The sequence below is a fragment of the Rhea pennata genome, chromosome 1 (genome assembly GCF_028389875.1).
Source record: "Rhea pennata isolate bPtePen1 chromosome 1, bPtePen1.pri, whole genome shotgun sequence".
NCBI lineage: Eukaryota > Metazoa > Chordata > Aves > Rheiformes > Rheidae > Rhea > Rhea pennata.
In genome coordinates this window covers 160,045,386-160,062,958 of record NC_084663.1, presented here as the reverse complement: position 1 = coordinate 160,062,958, position 17,573 = coordinate 160,045,386, and the positions used below count along the sequence as shown (strand labels likewise).

Sequence of the window (17,573 nt, the reverse complement as noted above, 5' to 3'; positions counted from 1 at the left end):
GATCTGAACTCAGCACACCAATCCTGCCGGTAAGGAAACCGCATTCCCAAGAATATCGGCTAGTCTAGGACCTAAGGGCAGTGAACCAGATAACAAAAGATATACATGCCGCGGTGCCAAACCCATTTACTCTTTTAGCCTCAGTGCCTGAGACTAACAATTGTTCTACTGTGCTAGATTTAAAAGATGCTTTTTTTTTTTTTTTTATATTTCCATAGAAGAACAAACCCAGACAATTTTTGCCTTTGCATGGGAAAGGCCCACTACGAGGAGGAAGGAGCAGTTATACTGGACGGTTCTTCATCAAGGATTCAAGAACAGTCCTACCCTGTTTGGTGAGAGCTTGGCCAAAGAGCCAGCCCAATGTCAGGAAGGTAATAAAAATGCCACTCTTTTACAGATGGAGATGACATCTTGATTGGAGCTGACTCAGAGTAAATATGGCTAGAAGCATCAGTGAGCCTGTTAAATTTTGGGGCACTTGCCCAGGTACTGCGCTTCAAAGAAAAAGGCTTAGATTGCGAAGAAGGAAGCAACGTAAAGTATGGACAAAAGATACCAAGATTGTTACAGGCAATAATAGAACCCAAAGAAGTAGCTATAATGTATTGCAAAGCCCCCCTCCAAAAGGAAATAGTGCAGTGGCGCAAGGAAACAGGAGAGCAGATATGGCAGCCAAAAGAGCAGTATCAGCAGGACAGGTGATTGGGGTTTTAATACCCAGTAGAAAATTACACGAGACCTCCTGAATATTCAGACAAAGAAAATCAATTGGCAGAAAGGCTAAAGTGTACAGAAAATGTTGAAGGGTGGTGGGTCATTCCAAATGAACTAGTTTTAACTATGGCCAAAATGATGGAAGTGCTCCTTATGAGACTGCATGAAGGATCTCACATGGGAGCAGATGCTATGATAAGCAGTGTAAAAAGATATGCTGTGGGATCAAAGATGCAATCAAATGCTGACCTTAATGTAAAAGTTGCCCTACCTGTTGTGCAAATAACCCCAAAATTCAGAAGAAACCACCCATGGGAGAAGTAAAAAGAGGATTAATGCCAGGGGAACACTGGCAGATAGATTTCTCTGAATTACCTAAATGTGGTCGGTTTAAATATTTCGTTGTGTTGGTAGATACATTTTCTGGTTGGCCAGATGCTTTCCCATGCTCTACCAACCACACAAAAGAAGTAATCCTGACAAGTAAAAGTGGTATTTCCCAAATGAAGACAATTTAACAGATCATTTAAATGTCACCTGAACCGCATGCCTCAGGTAAGTCTCAAATATGCTTTTTCACATTCAATTTGATTCCAGAGTAAAGTCATTTGTAAGGACAAGGGAAACACAGAGCTCCTCTTTGTACCAGCTAGTCATCTAGACTGGGATGCTTCGGTTTCTGCTCTAAAAAAAGAGGATCCTATGCTCAGGCATCTAAGAAAGTCTCATAGAAATATTTAGTTTTAATGTGAAATATTATCAGAAAATACAGGTATTCCTTGTGGATCAGAAATATGTATCTTGAAGGTTAAGAACTATAAACCATTTTGTGGCATTGGGAAAGGAGAGACATGGAGCTACTAAAGAGAGTCCAGCGTAGGGCTACGAAGATGATCAGAGGGCTGGAGCATCTGCCCTATGAGGAACGGCTGCGAGAGCTGGGCCTCTTCAGCCTGGGGAAGAGAAGACTGAGAGGGGATCTTATCAATGTCTATAAGTATCTGAAGGGAGGGTTTCAAGGGGATGGGGACAAACTCTTTTCAGTTATCCCGTGTCACAGGACAAGAGGCAATGGGCAGAAATTGAAGCACAGGAAGTTCTGCCTGACCGTGAGGGGGAATTTCTTCCCTGTGAGAGTGACGGAGCACTGGCACAGGTTGCCCAGAGAGGTGGTGGACTCTCCTTCTCTGGAGATCTTCAAGGCCCGCCTGGATGCAACTGTGTCTACCACGCTATAGGTGACCCTGCTTGAGCAAGGGGGTTGGACTAGATGATCTCCAGAGGTCCCTTCCAACCTTACCGATTCTATGATTTTACATTTCTATGAAGATTATAGCAATAACAGTGGAAAAAAGAAAAGGAACTTGAAGTTCCTTTTAAAAAAATCTTGAAGAAGGTAGGGATTAAGCAATAGTCTTCAGCCTTTTCTGTCTTCCTGGGGACAGTACCCTTGCTTCTGAAGTCAGAAGGCATTTCTGCTATAGTTCACAGATGCACAGTCCTACATCTTGTTCCATGAGAGTTTCTGTTTTCCCTTATCTCCATTTCCGGTTAGGGATTCCTGTCAGGAAAATCTGTTAGAGTACCTCTTGAAAGATCTTTACCTCTTTGTTGAGAAGGTAAATGTTTACATCTCCCAAATCTAAATAAAAAGGGATAAGCTTGCAGATGAATTCCTCCTGCAATTATTAGGAAGTATGGACAAGAATGAACTTCCTCGATCACTGAATAAAGATCTCTATAACTAAACACACGTAGTATAAATGACATATATAATGTCATTCATTACATTCATACATTTTTTTCATCTTTACTATAGTCTTCCTCTCTTACAAAAGCATGCTGATGCCAAGACTTATTTTCTTGATGAACACTTAATTTTGAACGTCAAGAAAGCATCCAGAGGAAATTCAGACACAGAAAAAAAATGAAAAATTTAGAATTCCATGATGTGATTAAAGTTCAATAGAAATAAAATCTAAAACAAAACAATACTTTAATGTAAAGCACAACGCACATTTTTCTTTGTGGGATCACATTATGGCAACATTCTGAATGGTGATATTTATAATTTAATCTCAACACATACCTGTTCATGCATTATTTCAGAAAGCTCTTTTGCCATTTCTCTGTAGTTGGCCTTCATTTCTTCTTGGTATTCCAACTGATCTTCCTTTATAAGTCGTTCATTTACACCCAGAGCATGTCCACAAGCTTCAACAAATTGCCTGATTTACATAAAATAATAAAAAAGATTTCAAGGAGGAATGTAAAATCCAAAGAGTAATTCAAAGTACTAGCTTTTAATGCACTCAGAGCATGACTAACATTAAAAGTATCAGAGAAAAAAAAAATCCTACAATGTCAATTAAAAAAAAGAAAGACAATTAAAAAACATACCTAAAAACTTCCTTCAGTAGTTTCACTTTATTGTCTGGGTATCTTTTGGTGTTTGTGTCATCTAAGAAAGCTCTTGCATATGCTAATGGACCAGCATTAACCTAAAAAAGAATGATAATTACAAAATAAAGTAATTTCTCTGTTAAGCATATTGTCTCAGCAATAACAGATACTACAGATTTGTATCTGATTTGCTTTTCTTAGAATGCAATGATTTCAAAAAAGTTGGACTTCTGAAATAAGACAACTATTCGAGTTGTAACATAAGAGGACAGCACCTTGTATGAACATTTCTTAGCAGAAATATATCGCTTAAAAGATGAGACAGGAAGACAAAGTTATAGCTCACATTGCCAATTTGTTATCATTATTTGTGAAATTAGGAGAGGAAACAAACAGAGCTAAGTCTACTACTGTTTGGCCTGTTTATCTATTGAAAACACTCTTCCATGCTGACAATTGTGCAGTAATTAGCAGAAATTTAAGCGTGCTATTACAGCAGGTGTGTGGAATAGTGGATTTAGCTATTTTCAACCCATATGCTGCTTCTAATAAATTTACATATGTTCTCACAGAAGAAAGCTCCTGCTATTCTTTTATATTAACAGTAACAGCTTCTCCCTTCTAACTCTCCCAGAGGCTATCTTGAGCACTTCCTGATTCTGCAACCACTCATTTTTCTGCAACATGACAACAGTTCCCTTCAGATAACCTTGTGTTTATTGTTCCTTTGATATGAATTAGTTAAAAATAGCAGAGTAGTGTTGTTAGCATTGCAATCTTAAGGCCCTTTAAACAGTGATCTGTATATGCTATGATCACTGTATCTACCTTACACTGATGAATCTGTTTCTTTCTACTACATTTGGTTCTTTCCTTTCTTAGGCAAAACAAACTGTTGCACAGTGGAATTTTCTTCTATTTTCCTCCTCCTATATTTTGGCACTCTCCCTTCGGCTCCCTAAGGATCTTACTACAACACAAAAGCAATAATGACCGTGTTGAATCCAATCTGAGCAGACCTATCTCTAAGCAAAATACATTAATTCTTCCTCACTTGAGAAGTCACAATTTTATTCTAGTTTCAGCTTTACACCAGAATCTGAAGTGGCATGGACCACTTACATGGACATGTAATCTTAATCTTTTCATAACTGTCAAACAATCAGTGTAAAGACTGAATACTTTTACTGTTTTTGCTACTCTGAAAATAATCGTGTATGTTGAGTATATTTTTAAGCTACAATGTTCTTGAATACACAGAGTGGAAACTAATGATAAACCTGCTGCTTATGTAATTTTCCAAAGATAGAAACAAGTGAAATGGCAAACTATATGATCTTACCTGAACACTGACGCTTCCTTGTAGCTTCAGCTGCAATTTGATCATATCTACTTCAGCTGAAGAACAAAGTTGCTTGAGTTCTGCAACCTTTTTACTCATTTCATCAATGGCTACTTCAATTGGGTTTAAATCAGTATGGTGCTGGTACATTACAGGAATGCGCTTTTTCACATATGGGAAGCAATGTATAGCTATGGACAGAAATCAGAGTAACATAGTTAGAAAAAGAGTCTTTTGAAGTAAGTATATTTTCATGCAATTTTACATAAAAAGTTCTGTATAATTTGTCACCCAATTTAATATCACATGGTTATATAATGGGAACAAAATATAGAAAAAGTATTATAACGTTATAATAACGATGAAAGATTATTATTACTCCTAGTAACAGTAAGAAATCACAGAATCAATAAGTCTGGAAGGGACCTCTGCAGATCATCTAGTCCAACATCCCAAAGATTTCCTGGTGCTGGTTCCACTGGGGCTTGAACCCAGAACCTTGAACATATAAAGCAGATGTGATAACCACTACACTATCCCTCTACCCCCCAAATAAATTATTAGAACTTATTTCATATGGGAACTGTAAAAAGAATTGCTTATAATGCACATATCTCAAAAAAAAGGAGAAAAATATAACACCAGCAAGACTAGATTTTGTATTTCCTTATAAGTATGAGCTATAGTCAGCTAATATGATAAACTCATTTATTTAAATTGCATTTATTGCTATATTAATATAGCATATTAATAGATATATATTCTCATGCTTTTATCGGAGATAAAACTTAAACTAGTCTTTTTAAAAAATAATGAAATCTAGACTCCAGATTAGTTATTTTCAAAGCTTAAAGAGAAAAGACCAAAAAAAAACATGTTTGGGTTATCCTTTGAAGAAACCAGTCTTAAAACCTGTTTTGGTCAGAACTATGAAAAATATTTTAACTGATAACTATAAAGAAGTTTAGGTAAGTGAAATGAAAATACCCGAACAGAATAGAATTAGACCATTTGAATTAATTTGCCAACTTTCATTTAAAGCGTAACTTGTAATTTCACAAAACCTGGTTTATATGATGTACAAAAATACCAAAGACACCATAAGTTCTATTTATCTTAAAATACCAAAACACTTTGCATCAGTGAATTAAACACCTCTGAAGTTCGATCGTATGCAAGACACACAGCATCTCCCTTCTTAAAGCTAACAAAAAAGAACCTCAAGCACAGTGTTTAGTCCAAAGTTACAATGAAATAGAATTGGGACTCAAACTAGTGCCTGCATTCAAGCTCTTTCAGCTATTTTTAATCAAGAAAATCAAGAAAACCAACACAGCTTTTTACAGTTCCAAAGGTTGAAAGAGTGTTGGAAAAAAAAAAAACCAAAAACCTACAGCTGGAATAAAAACACTATTTTTAATTATTTATAGCAAAAGGTGAGTACAGGAAACGGTGAAAAGAGACCCATACATTCCATTATTAAAAAGGAAATTATTTTCAAAGTGAGGACTAGTTAAAACCTATTCAAATATGAGATTTTTACTCTCTTCCCAAAACTTCAGGATTAAGAAATACCTGATGACATGTACTCTCAGAAGGCTGTACATAAGTGTGTTTGCAAGTCACTGAGTGCTATTCTCAAGTATGTACTCATTTTAAAGATTTTTGTCTAACTATATTTTAATATAATTTGCAATTCTAGTCATTTCCAAGACATGTGTGAAATCTTCTAAAAAATTTTCTGACCAAATATACTACATAAGAAAAAAAAATAGTATCAAAAATTAAATATTAGTCAGAAACAGAGCAATTCTCTTTAAAAGGCAAATTCCATGCACCTAGTACCTGTCAAAATAGTCCGTCGTTTACACTGTTCTTCCACTCCTCCTTGTCTTTTACCAGCTTGAGTAAAAGGCATCTCAAACATAAAGCGACGAATGTTATGAGTCCTTTCAAAATCTGTTTTTCTTTCTTGCAACTCTTTTTCTTCAAAGTATGGAGTTACATGAGTAACTTGAATATATGCATATTTTGAATCTAAATCCTTAGGATTTACCTTAAAAATATAGCAAAAAACAAATAGTTGAGTAAATTTAGTTGTAGGCACACAACTTTCAGAAATTAAATTTAGTCTCTTATCCTGTAAATTACTGCAAACAGAATGAACATTAATGCTCTCATGGTTTTATATTAACAGTAGCAGCCTCTCCCTTCTCACTCTCTCAGAGGCTATGTTCAGCACTAATGCTCTAATTTCAATTTCTAAGTATTAGGAAGACAACACAGATGCATGCATTTTTTTAAGGCTATCACTTACAATATTTGTTGTATGCAGAAATGCATACAATATAATGCATACAACAATATGCAAGACATAATATTTTACTTATGTGTACACTTAATCTTGGATTTCAAGAAAAGTCATAAAACCAGAATTCAGAAACAAATACTTGCCCTTCATGATAGCTGATACAAAAGTTGACTGGAAACCAACAGTTGTTAGTGAGATATAAAAAGTTAGTAAGTAAAAATACAAAGTTACATTTTAAATATTCTAGATAACATTTTGAGAAGGCACTCCTCCCCTTCTGGCTGCCCAGCTAAGACATCCTATACCCACAGAATCTACTGGAAGGAACAGGGAAAATTGTAGGCTTCATTTTCCAGGACTCATTGCAAACCAGTTCATTTTATTTCTGGAAATGGATGAATATGAGGCACATGGGCTGGCAGATCTTTAATTTTGTAAAAGCAGCAGCTAATCTCCAGTTCCAGCAGATGAGGCCTCCAAAAGCTTTGCCCAGCACAATCCCTAAATAGACATTATTAGAGGTTTTTTTTGTTTTGTTTTGTTTTCCTCCTCCTGGAAATTCTCTCAAGCAATTGACAAAGAGGAGACCCTAAACCCATGCATCTTACTAAAAGTTGCAGCCTGACATTTTAACACTACATCAGATGTTCATGTCATCTCTGCCTATCTATGAGCCATTTCAGTTCTATAAACTAAATGTGAAAACTGAAAATGCAAATACACACATAAAGTCATCAGGTAAATCCTGTAACAAATGGTAACAGAACTAAGGCATGCCATCTGATATCCTGTTTTACTGGAACGTGCTGCTTGATTCAATCTGTAAAAAATCTGCAATGTTTTCAGACTATTGGACTGGAACTTAAGTGGTAATTTTTCTGCCACTGGCACATCTGATACATCTGATAGAGCTGATAGAAAAGTTTCCCTACAAATGCTGACATGCATATGAATTATAATTAAGTAGAATCTAGTAAATTTATACTACAGAAGTACACTGGAATGGCTATGAAAATATAAATCTTTTGTCTTCCACAACATTAAATTTAGCTTTTGCTAAGAGCGTGAAAGGAATTCAGAGTGGAATCTTACTCAGCATGTGTTTTTCTCAACCTATGGGGATTGTAGTCCTCTTCAACGCACCAACTTTGAAGTCTTCAGTTACAAAGGAAAGTATTTCCTATGACAAATCTTAACCTAAAAGCAGAAAAGTGGACTCCAGAGGCCCAACAGACAAGTGACAAAATTTATCTCAGAAAAATATTTACTTAGGCTTTGAAAAAAACAGGTTCACACCACTGTATACTAGATCCTGGACTTTGTTAGCAGCATGTTACAGTTAAAGAGGATAATGTATGAGGGTCTTGGGAGGCTTTAGCTATGTCTAATCCCACACTGGCAAAACTGCTAATTGCTTCTGTATTTCACCAGGTAACTTCATGACAGCATTTTTTTCTACCATTTGAGCACTTTAGAATTGAACAGGCTCAGAGGTATACAAGGATAACAATAACAGTTGACATAGCATTCATATGTCTTTTTAATATGGCCTCTTATTTATTTATTTATTTATTTATTTTTACAAGCATGGTCTGTTTCTTATTTCGGCAGAGCTTGGACTCTGCTCTTCAGATGCATGAAAGGAAAACTTCCAAGGAATGACTATGCATGAACTGGCAAGAAATACAGCTAAAGATAACAAAGGAAGTAATCACAATAAAATCATAATCACCATAAAAAATCATAATAAACATTTATTTAGAGAGGTGACACTATGAAAATTAATCTTTTGGGCTTCTTAATAGCAAACTTAATAGGAGATATTTCTCTCATGCCCTTTAATCAGCAGAGTTTTTGGATGTGTATTTTTGTGTACCAAATGAGTAAAGGACAGTGATTCCAGAATATTTCAAGTAGATCTGTGGAAGAAAGTTATATATTAGAATTCTTTTGGAGAGAACAGAAATCATACTTTGCCAGAATCCTGAATCATCTTGACATTTTCAGATCCAAATTTGTCAGAGTAGAGTTTTTGTAGTCTTTGGGAAATTTCTGAAAGAGGAGTAAGTTTAGGTTCTTTATAAATATACTCCTTTCCATCTTCATCCTCAAAGAATCCCTGTAAAAAACAAAGCAATCAAAATCTGGAAAAAACTTTGGACGTGATTAAGATAAACATAATGGTTGTGGTTCAAAGCAAATGTAAACATTTAACATCAGATTTCAAGCAAAAGTAAATAAACAGAAATTAAAATCTAAGTAAAAAAGTTTTCCTATGGGAATCAAAAGACAGAAAAATGTAATTATCTACTACAGAATGAGTGAAAGATAATGTAAGCATACAAATTACAATTTTAAAAGGTCTGTTGTAATTTTATGGTGTGCCAAGACTTTGAGATAAAAAAAAGTTGTCTCTTTTATTTAAAAGCGAGTTCTCTGCACTGTTTCACTTGCCAAAACAAAAATCTCATTGCCCAATAGGACTATCCAAATCACAGTTGAGCATTTTGACAATAGCTTACATAAAAATAATCTGAAATTTATTTAAAATCCTAAACATTATGTTGTATCAAACTAGTACAAGCTTGTTTATTTTCAATGTGCAAATCACTTGTTTTAAAACTGTGACTAAATCTAGCAGCGAGTACATGGAAAGTGAAACAGGAGATTTGTTTAAAACAACAAGCCATGTCTGAGTTTATGTTTGAAATCAGAAAACAAATATTTTTGTCATAAAATGAAACAGACGTAATAGAAAAGCACAACAGATCATGTATAAACACAGGCTAGACTGACAAAAATACCCACATCAAACTAAGCTGAAATGCAGTAGTTTTTACTGCATCGCTTGCTTTGTAAGCGGTTACTGTAATTACCTCAACCTCTGTTTCACTGTCTGTAAACTGGTATTGCTATAAAGTTATAAAAGACAACAAAATACATGTAAAGTTATACTGCTCAGAGTATTCATGCTCTGCTGAACAATTAACAACTGGGCTATGCATGTAGAAAGTGTATTACTTTGTTACTGTATGATATATTGATAGATATGCGGTGTGGACATATATTAGAGGATGTGAAGCTGTCTATTTACACAGCCATTACATAGAATATTTTTTGAAGCATGCAATACTGATGTACAGAAAAGAGTGATTTATTCTCTATGGAACTTAATGTTATTTTTTTTAATTGCAATGGCTACAAATGCATAGCAATCTAAGAGCAATCTAAGAAGCAGTCTTGCAAACCACACTACAGCACTAAAGACATTAAGTCAATACATTGCTAAGAACTGACATTATAGAGAACTTACCGCTGCCTTAAGACAGTAAATAAAAAAAGAAAAAGAAAAAAAAAAAAGCAAAAAATTTACTGAGGAAGATAAAGAACCACTGTATTGGGACTGATAAATGTTTTAAACAAAATTACTTATGATGTTTAATTATTTCTAATATAACACATTTCTCATGCTTTCTATATCATGATTATCAATAAAGATTTTGAAACAGTATACCTTCCAAAATAAATTAAGGTTTTTCTTACTGCATGCCACAGAGAGATGATAATGAGATAATGCTCACCTGTCCAAAGAATGCTACCCTGAAATAAGTTCCCAGCAGTCTCTTGCCTGTATGCATTACTTCTGTTACTTTACTGTATGCTCGATGAAGAGTGTCATACAGATGAGCGAGCCTCTAAAAGTAGGACAGAACAATCATGGGATAACAGATCAAAGTAGAACATGGGTATCTAAAAACAACTACGAATAATGTCCTTACAGTTAGTATCAACTGAAAAGATTATTTTACAAAACAGTAGTAATAGGTTTAGCATTTGTATCAGAGTAAAAACCTTAAATATTTATTTATATTTAAAGATAAAACATTTAACATATTTTTAATCAAAATTTCAAAATTTCAATACATTCATATTTCAGTTACAAATTTAATTCTGTTTTATCCTGGGGGGTGCAATGTATCATGTGGTTAGACTGGAAGACCTAGGGTTTCTTTTTCACCCTCCCTCATATATTCTCAGAATAGATTTAGTACCTCAAAATCCCGCCGTTTTTCATAAATAGGAATTATAAGTTTATATATGTCAGCAATCAGTTCATAGCGTTCTGCCTTCCAGAGTCCATCAGCACACTGCTCCAACAATTCCATGAGCACATCCTAGATTGGATACACATTTGAAAGATAGAAAAAATTCAGTCCTCTCGAAAAGCATGCCAAGTAATTATACCGAAATTCTTCCCAAGGAAAAAGGGAGCATGTATCAAAACAAAATTATCTGTACACATAATCAATGCAATAGCAAGATACACTACCAAAATATGTGCTCAGAGTAATTAAAGTATGCTAATTGAATTTTTTACACTTACTCCAAAATGAAAACAGCACATAACAACATTTAGAGAAGTTGAGAAATCTAGAAGGGCCAAAAAAGAGTCACAAGCAAGAAACCAGCTTGGCTTTAGTGGTTTTAGCTTGATCCTAATACCCCTCTTGCAAAAAAATAGTTATTTAAGGTTAAATGAAAACTATGCTTAAAGTTAAATTGAAACATATAGTTTGCACTGTATTAACCAGATCATAATTATGAAGTCTCTTCCTTCAGTTTGTCATAATTCTTCCTTTTCTGTGAATTTAATTTGTTTTACTTCATAAGCATAACAAAAAACCTCAAATTTTATTCCTTCTTCTTTTCATAAATTCAGAATTACTTGGCTAAATTCCCTTAACTAGACTATAATTTGCAATGGTACAGACAATATACAACAGGATACAGCTTCTATGACTGAATTGTCTTATACTTGGTCACAACTTAGAGTGAATTAGAATCACGATAAAGTCCATTCCCATCAACACATGTGTCAGGATATCTATCTCAGTCCTCTGCAAACGTGCCTTGAGCTCTAAGAATCTCCCCTAGAATCCAAGTTTGAGACTAAGAGACAGAAGATGTTACATTTCTACTTCTTGAGACATCCTTGTACCATCCCTGTAGCCTAGTGATGAAGCCAAAAGCTGAAAATAACTCCTTTCATCCCTGGAAGGGATGCAATGCCACCTTACTCTCTTCCTCCCTTTGGTAGAGGGCTGAGAGCAAAAGATGACTGAAAAATTCTGCTCATGCCTAAGTGTTGCAATAGGCCCCAAAACACCCTCTTTCCTCCAATCATTATAGCTAAAGGCTCTCCAGTATCTCCATCCTCAGCAACAAGAGCACTGCTGCACCACAAGGACTGTCCAGACATCCTGTTTTATGACTCCCAGAGCCTTACAGCTCAGGCATCAGAGGCCATTCAGATGCAGCAGAGCAGCAAAATTTTGTTTGCACACAGGAAAACAGAGTAAAAGCTGAACATGGGAGAGTTCATAGGAGGGAAAGAACACAGAAGAAGGAAGGATAAGTTAGAGAAAAGAGTCCTGATAAACAGAGCAGATGATGGCTAAAAATTTATTACTCCTGTATTACCAGAAATAAAATAAAGGCTTAAAGAAAAAAATTAAAATACAATAGTTTCTGATTTATGTATATTGGTACAAAAATTCTGAAACAGCTTTTGGTATAATTGTTTTTAGCAATGTCAGCATTCAAATAAATTTGACTTGATGCAAGAAGAATGTCAAAATGCTGATAAACCAATATAAATGTCAAGGTTAGGGGAAAAGGAAAACTTTCAACCTGAAGTTAAGAGATACTGTTTTTAATATAGATATTAAAGAGCACATTTGAGGAAATATTGTTACAAAAGCACAGTATCAATACATTACTGTCTTATGTACAAAGTCTCTCTATTAGCATAAAGCTGTTGCCAACTACCTGTACCAGTATTTTTTTTTTTTTAAGTCTAAGGTATTATGTTAAAATTTGTCAGTCATCTTCAGTAACCTGTTTTGTTTAAATCACTATTCTGGTTTAAGGATTCCTTCTTTATGTCACTTATAGACAACCTGCATCTTACTCACTTAGCAACTAAATCTGAAGCTGTATTATCATTCTGATTTGTACTATTATTTTATCTGACAGATGGTAAAGGGATCATGAGAATATCACACTTAGAAATGAGAATTAATTCTGCAGATAGGCATTCTGCACCAATACCAGTATTCTCTTTTCAACACTTGCATTGTTTGAAAATCTTTCTTCAGTGTAGAAAGTTTTCTTTGCTTCCCTACAATGAAATTCTGTGCTGTGCCCCAACAAAAGAATAATTAAGACTATTTCATGCAAGTAAACAATACAGTATATGTTTGCACTAAAAATATTTAATACTTCAGCACTTCAACTTTTTTCTACTGTGTGCCAAGTGTACTTACAATCATTAAGCTCAAGTACTGCCTAAAGCATGTATAGTCTTAATATTGCACACATGACCACTTGTAGGACTGTAACCAAAACTTTTCTTTAAACCTTTACCTATTCTAAACTGGATAATATTATTAAAAGATAAAGAACATTTGGTTCCAAGGGGTATGATGTATTTTTATCTTGGCTTTGAGCCTTTACAAAATAAAATACAAAATTGAGTTTCCACATAAGTAAAGGGATAACAGATACATACCAGAACTATGCTAGACATAGAAACTTTAACCAATTTCCAGAGTAAACAGATTATACCTAGAATCATAGAATAATTAAGGTTGGAAGGCACCTCTTTGGGTAATCTAGGTCAAGTTCTTACTAAAAAAAGCAGGGTTAGCTCCAAAGTTAGATCAGGCTGCCCAGGACTTCAGCTTGCTGAGTTTTGAAAATCTCCAAGGATGGAGATTCCACCACTTCTTTGGGCTACCTGTCTCAGTGCTTAACCATTTTCAAGGGGAAGATTTTTTTCCATATTTCCAATCAGAATTTCCTCTGTAACTTGTGACTATTGCCTCCTGTTCTTTCACTATGCAACTCTAACAAGAGTCTGACTCTTCCCCCACTACTTCAGCAGCTGCGCTTCTGACTGAGAGGGAAGAAACACTGGGCACACGATTCCAATGGGGCTTCACAAATGACAAGCAGAGTGGGCAAAAGTCTCTTTTCTTGACTTGTCAACACTTGCTAGCGCAAGCCAGCATGCAGCTGGCTTTTATTGCCACAAGGGTCCACCACTGATTTCCGTTCAACCGCTTGTCAAGGAGAACTCCCAGGTCTTTCTCTGCAGAGCTGCTGCCCTGCCAGTCAGCTCCCAGTCTGTACTGATGCATTGGATGACTTCTTCCCAGCTGCAGGAGCTCTGCATTTATGAGATTTGTCAGCCATTCCTTCTGTCAGAGGTCCTCTGAATGGCAACTCTGCCCTCCAGTATTTATCTGCCCTCCAGTTGGTCTCCTCCACAGGCTTGCTGATGGCACACACTACCCCATGACCAGAGTTGCTGATGATGTTGAACATATTAGACTGAGTATCAACACCTGAAGAATACCAGTCTATCAGTATACTTATAGGATCTTGTATGTTGGTACCTACTTCTGTTTTTATTAAAGTGCTTTATTATATTGAATTACACCATGTATTGATCACTGTATTGGCACTGATACAATGCCAGTCAGCCTCTTTTCATTCTGTAGATATCACTGGAGAACAATTGTACTATGACATAAATGCCTTCTCTAAAATACATATTCATTCTTCTAAAAAGATTCTCAAATTGTCTGCTTATAGCACAAAATTAGAGGAAAAAAAATCATTTCCAAAGATCATTCTATCCTTGCTAGTGAGTTAATCAAGTACAAGGGAGTGTCTGTCACAAGGTATTATGGCAAAGAATATTTTCACTCACTAGCTTTACACAACTGCAAGTATCTCAGTACTTTAAGATGACAATAAGATGACTGGATAGTATTTTTACTGCATCATTTTTATTACATGTAGGCAAACGATCCAACTGCTTTTTTAGTGATAAGGAAGAAGAGGATAATATTTCTTAGAGGTCCAAAGATTTTTAAGCTTGGTATTTTTAATAGACAGAACTAAGCCTTACTCACCTTTATATATCTGAGAAGTAACTTACAATCCTACTACGCCAATCATTTACTGATATTCTTGTGAAAGAAAAACCTGGTTAAATATTTACTCATCATGACTCAGGGATAAGAGGGTGAAACCACACAAAGAAAGTCTAAAAACAGCTTTATAACACAAGTTTACTTACCAACCTTTGTATGCTTTAAATCATTCTATGTAATTTGGTTATCAGATTCTCAAAACTGGAACAACTGCTGTTAAATAAATTTGATTAACATACACAACTATCAGAAACTGGTCATCAGCAAAAAGAATTGCTTAAGAAAAAGACTGACATCACTCTAGACAAACCCTTGCTGCTCATCTGTAGCATTTTCATGCAAGGGCAATGTCTGACCCTACTCACTATCCTAACCACCAAAACCCACCAGCGGCATTAACGGCAGCTGCCGGCAGATGGCACCACAACTCGCACATCAACTATTTAACTCTTCAAGCAGCCTTGGTCTTTCAGTGCTAAGACACTCAGCTTCCATGAAGCAGTACACTGTTACATGATCTCTCTTCTAGAGAGAACAAAGATTATCCTTATTCCCCTCCCCTGTTAAGACACTCACTAATTTAAGACTGTACGGCCTCCCTTTGCATTGGGACCTGCTGCTTAATAAATAGCAGAAGAAACTTAGTAATGATCAAATATAAAATAACTCTTTTTCTTATCAGAAAGAACTAAAGGAGATGCACATACTCTTATTTTATGTATATAAAATATATAACATATATATATATATATATATATTTCATTCTCCACTTACTCCCTTTGAATCTGAGAAACTGTTCAGACTGAGAAAAAGCAAAAAAAGAAACAGAAAATCTCACTTCAGATTCTAGTTATAACACACACATTTGGACACATGAATGAAATTTAACTGCAATTTCTTTTAATCTATAAAATCACCAGAAAAAAAATCCTTGACCAAGATACAGTTACAGATCTAAGAATGTATAGTGATCATAGAATCATAGGATCAGTAAGGTTGGAAGGGACCTCTGGAGATCATCTAGTCCAACCCCCCTGCTCAAGCAGGGTCACCTAGAGCATGGTAGACAGGGCTGCATCGAGGCAGGCCTTGAAGATCTCCAGAGAAGGAGACTCCACAACCTCTCTGGGCAACCTGTGCCAGTGCTCCATCACTCTCACAGGGAAGAAATTCCCCCTCACGGTCAGGCAGAACTTCCTGTGTTCCAATTTCTGCCCATTGCCTCTAGTCCCGTCACATGGGAAAACTGAAAAGAGTTTGTCCCCGTCCCCTTGACACCCTCCCTTCAGGTACTTGTACACATTGATAAGATCCCCCCTCAGTCTTCTCTTCCCCAGGCTGAAGACGCCCAGCTCTCACAGCCGTTCCTCATAGGGCAGGTGCTCCAGTCCTCTGATCATCTTTGCAGCCCTACGCTGGACTCTTTCCAGTAGTTCCATGTCTCTCTTGCACTGGGGAGTCCACAACTGGACACAGTACTCGAGAGGAGGCCTCACCAGGGCTGAGGAGAGGGGCAGGATCACCTCCCTCCACCTGTTGGCAACATTCTTCCTAATGCACCCCAGGAGACCATTGGCCTTCTTGGCCACAAGGGCACATTGCTTGCTTATGGTCAATTTGTCATCCACCAGCATTCCCAGGTCCTTCTCTGCGGCGCTGCTCTCCAGAAGGTCAGCCCTCACCTTGTACTGGTGCCTAGGGTTATTTTCCCCTAGGTACAGGACTCTGCACTTGCCCTTGTTGAACCTCATGAGGTTCCTCTCTCGCCCAGCTCTCCAGCCTCTCCAGGGCTCTCTGACTGGCAGCACAGCCCTCTGGTGTGTCACCCACTCCTCCCAGCTTGCTATCATCAGCAAACTTGCTGAGGAGGCACTCCATCCCCTCATCCAGGTCATTGATGAAGAAGTTGAACAGGATGGGACCCAGTACTGAGCCCTGGGGGACTCCACTAGCCACAGGCCTCCAACTAGACTCTGTGCCACTGATGACGACCCTCTGAGCTCTGCCTTTCAGCCACTTCTCAATCCACCTCACTGTTCACTCGTCTAACTCACACTTCCTGAGCTTCTCTAGGAGGATGCCACAGGAGACAGTGTCAAAAGTCTTGCTGAAGTCAAGGTACACAATGTCCACTGTTCTCCCCTCATCTATCCAGCCACTCATTCCATCACACAAGGCTATCAGATTGGTTAAGCAGGATTTCCCCTTGGTGAATCCATGCTGGCTACTCCCGATCACCTTCTTTTCCTCCATATGTCCGGAGATGACATCCAGAATTAGCTGTCCCATCACCTTTCCAGGGATGCAGGTGAAGCTGACTGGCCTATAGTTCCTGGGTCCTCCTTGCCCTTCTTGAAGACTGGAGTGACACTGGCTTTCTTCCAGTCCTCAGGCACCTCTCCAGTTCTCCAGGACCTTTCAAAGATGATGGAGCGCAGCTTGGCAACATCTGCCAGCTCCCTCAGTACCCATGGGTGCATCCCTTTTGGGCCCATGGATTTGTGGATGTCAAGCTTGCCCAGAAGGTCTCTAATCCTATCCTCCTCAACCAAAGGAAAGTCTTCCCTTCTCCGGACTTTCTCCCTCACGTCCAGGCTGCAGGAATCACGAGGGCTGCCCTTAGCAGTGAAGACTGAAGCAAAGAAGGCATTCAGTAATTCTGCCTTCTCTCTATCCCTTGTCACCAGGGCCCCTGCCCCGTTCAGTAGTGGGCCCACATTTTCCCTAGTTCTCCTCTTGCTGCTGATGTATTTGAAGAAGCCCTTCCTGTTGCCCTTGACATCCCTTGCCAGACTCA

At 37.1% G+C, this 17,573-nt stretch overlaps 1 protein-coding gene across 8 annotated transcripts in view; it reads right to left on the bottom strand.

The window, feature by feature from the left end:
• Nucleotides 1-17,573, bottom strand: part of DOCK9 (dedicator of cytokinesis 9) — a 144,185-nt gene that overhangs the window by 4,744 nt on the left and 121,868 nt on the right. For all 8 annotated transcript variants that reach the window (XM_062566824.1, XM_062566816.1, XM_062566820.1 and 5 more), the window contains 7 exons: nucleotides 10,826-10,948; nucleotides 10,355-10,468; nucleotides 8,746-8,892; nucleotides 6,308-6,518; nucleotides 4,463-4,653; nucleotides 3,118-3,218; nucleotides 2,807-2,945 (listed from right to left, as the gene is read on the bottom strand). In XM_062566824.1, coding sequence (XP_062422808.1) covers nucleotides 2,807-2,945; nucleotides 3,118-3,218; nucleotides 4,463-4,653; nucleotides 6,308-6,518; nucleotides 8,746-8,892; nucleotides 10,355-10,468; nucleotides 10,826-10,948 — 1,026 coding nt within the window. The remainder of the gene's footprint in view (nucleotides 1-2,806; nucleotides 2,946-3,117; nucleotides 3,219-4,462; nucleotides 4,654-6,307; nucleotides 6,519-8,745; nucleotides 8,893-10,354; nucleotides 10,469-10,825; nucleotides 10,949-17,573) is intronic.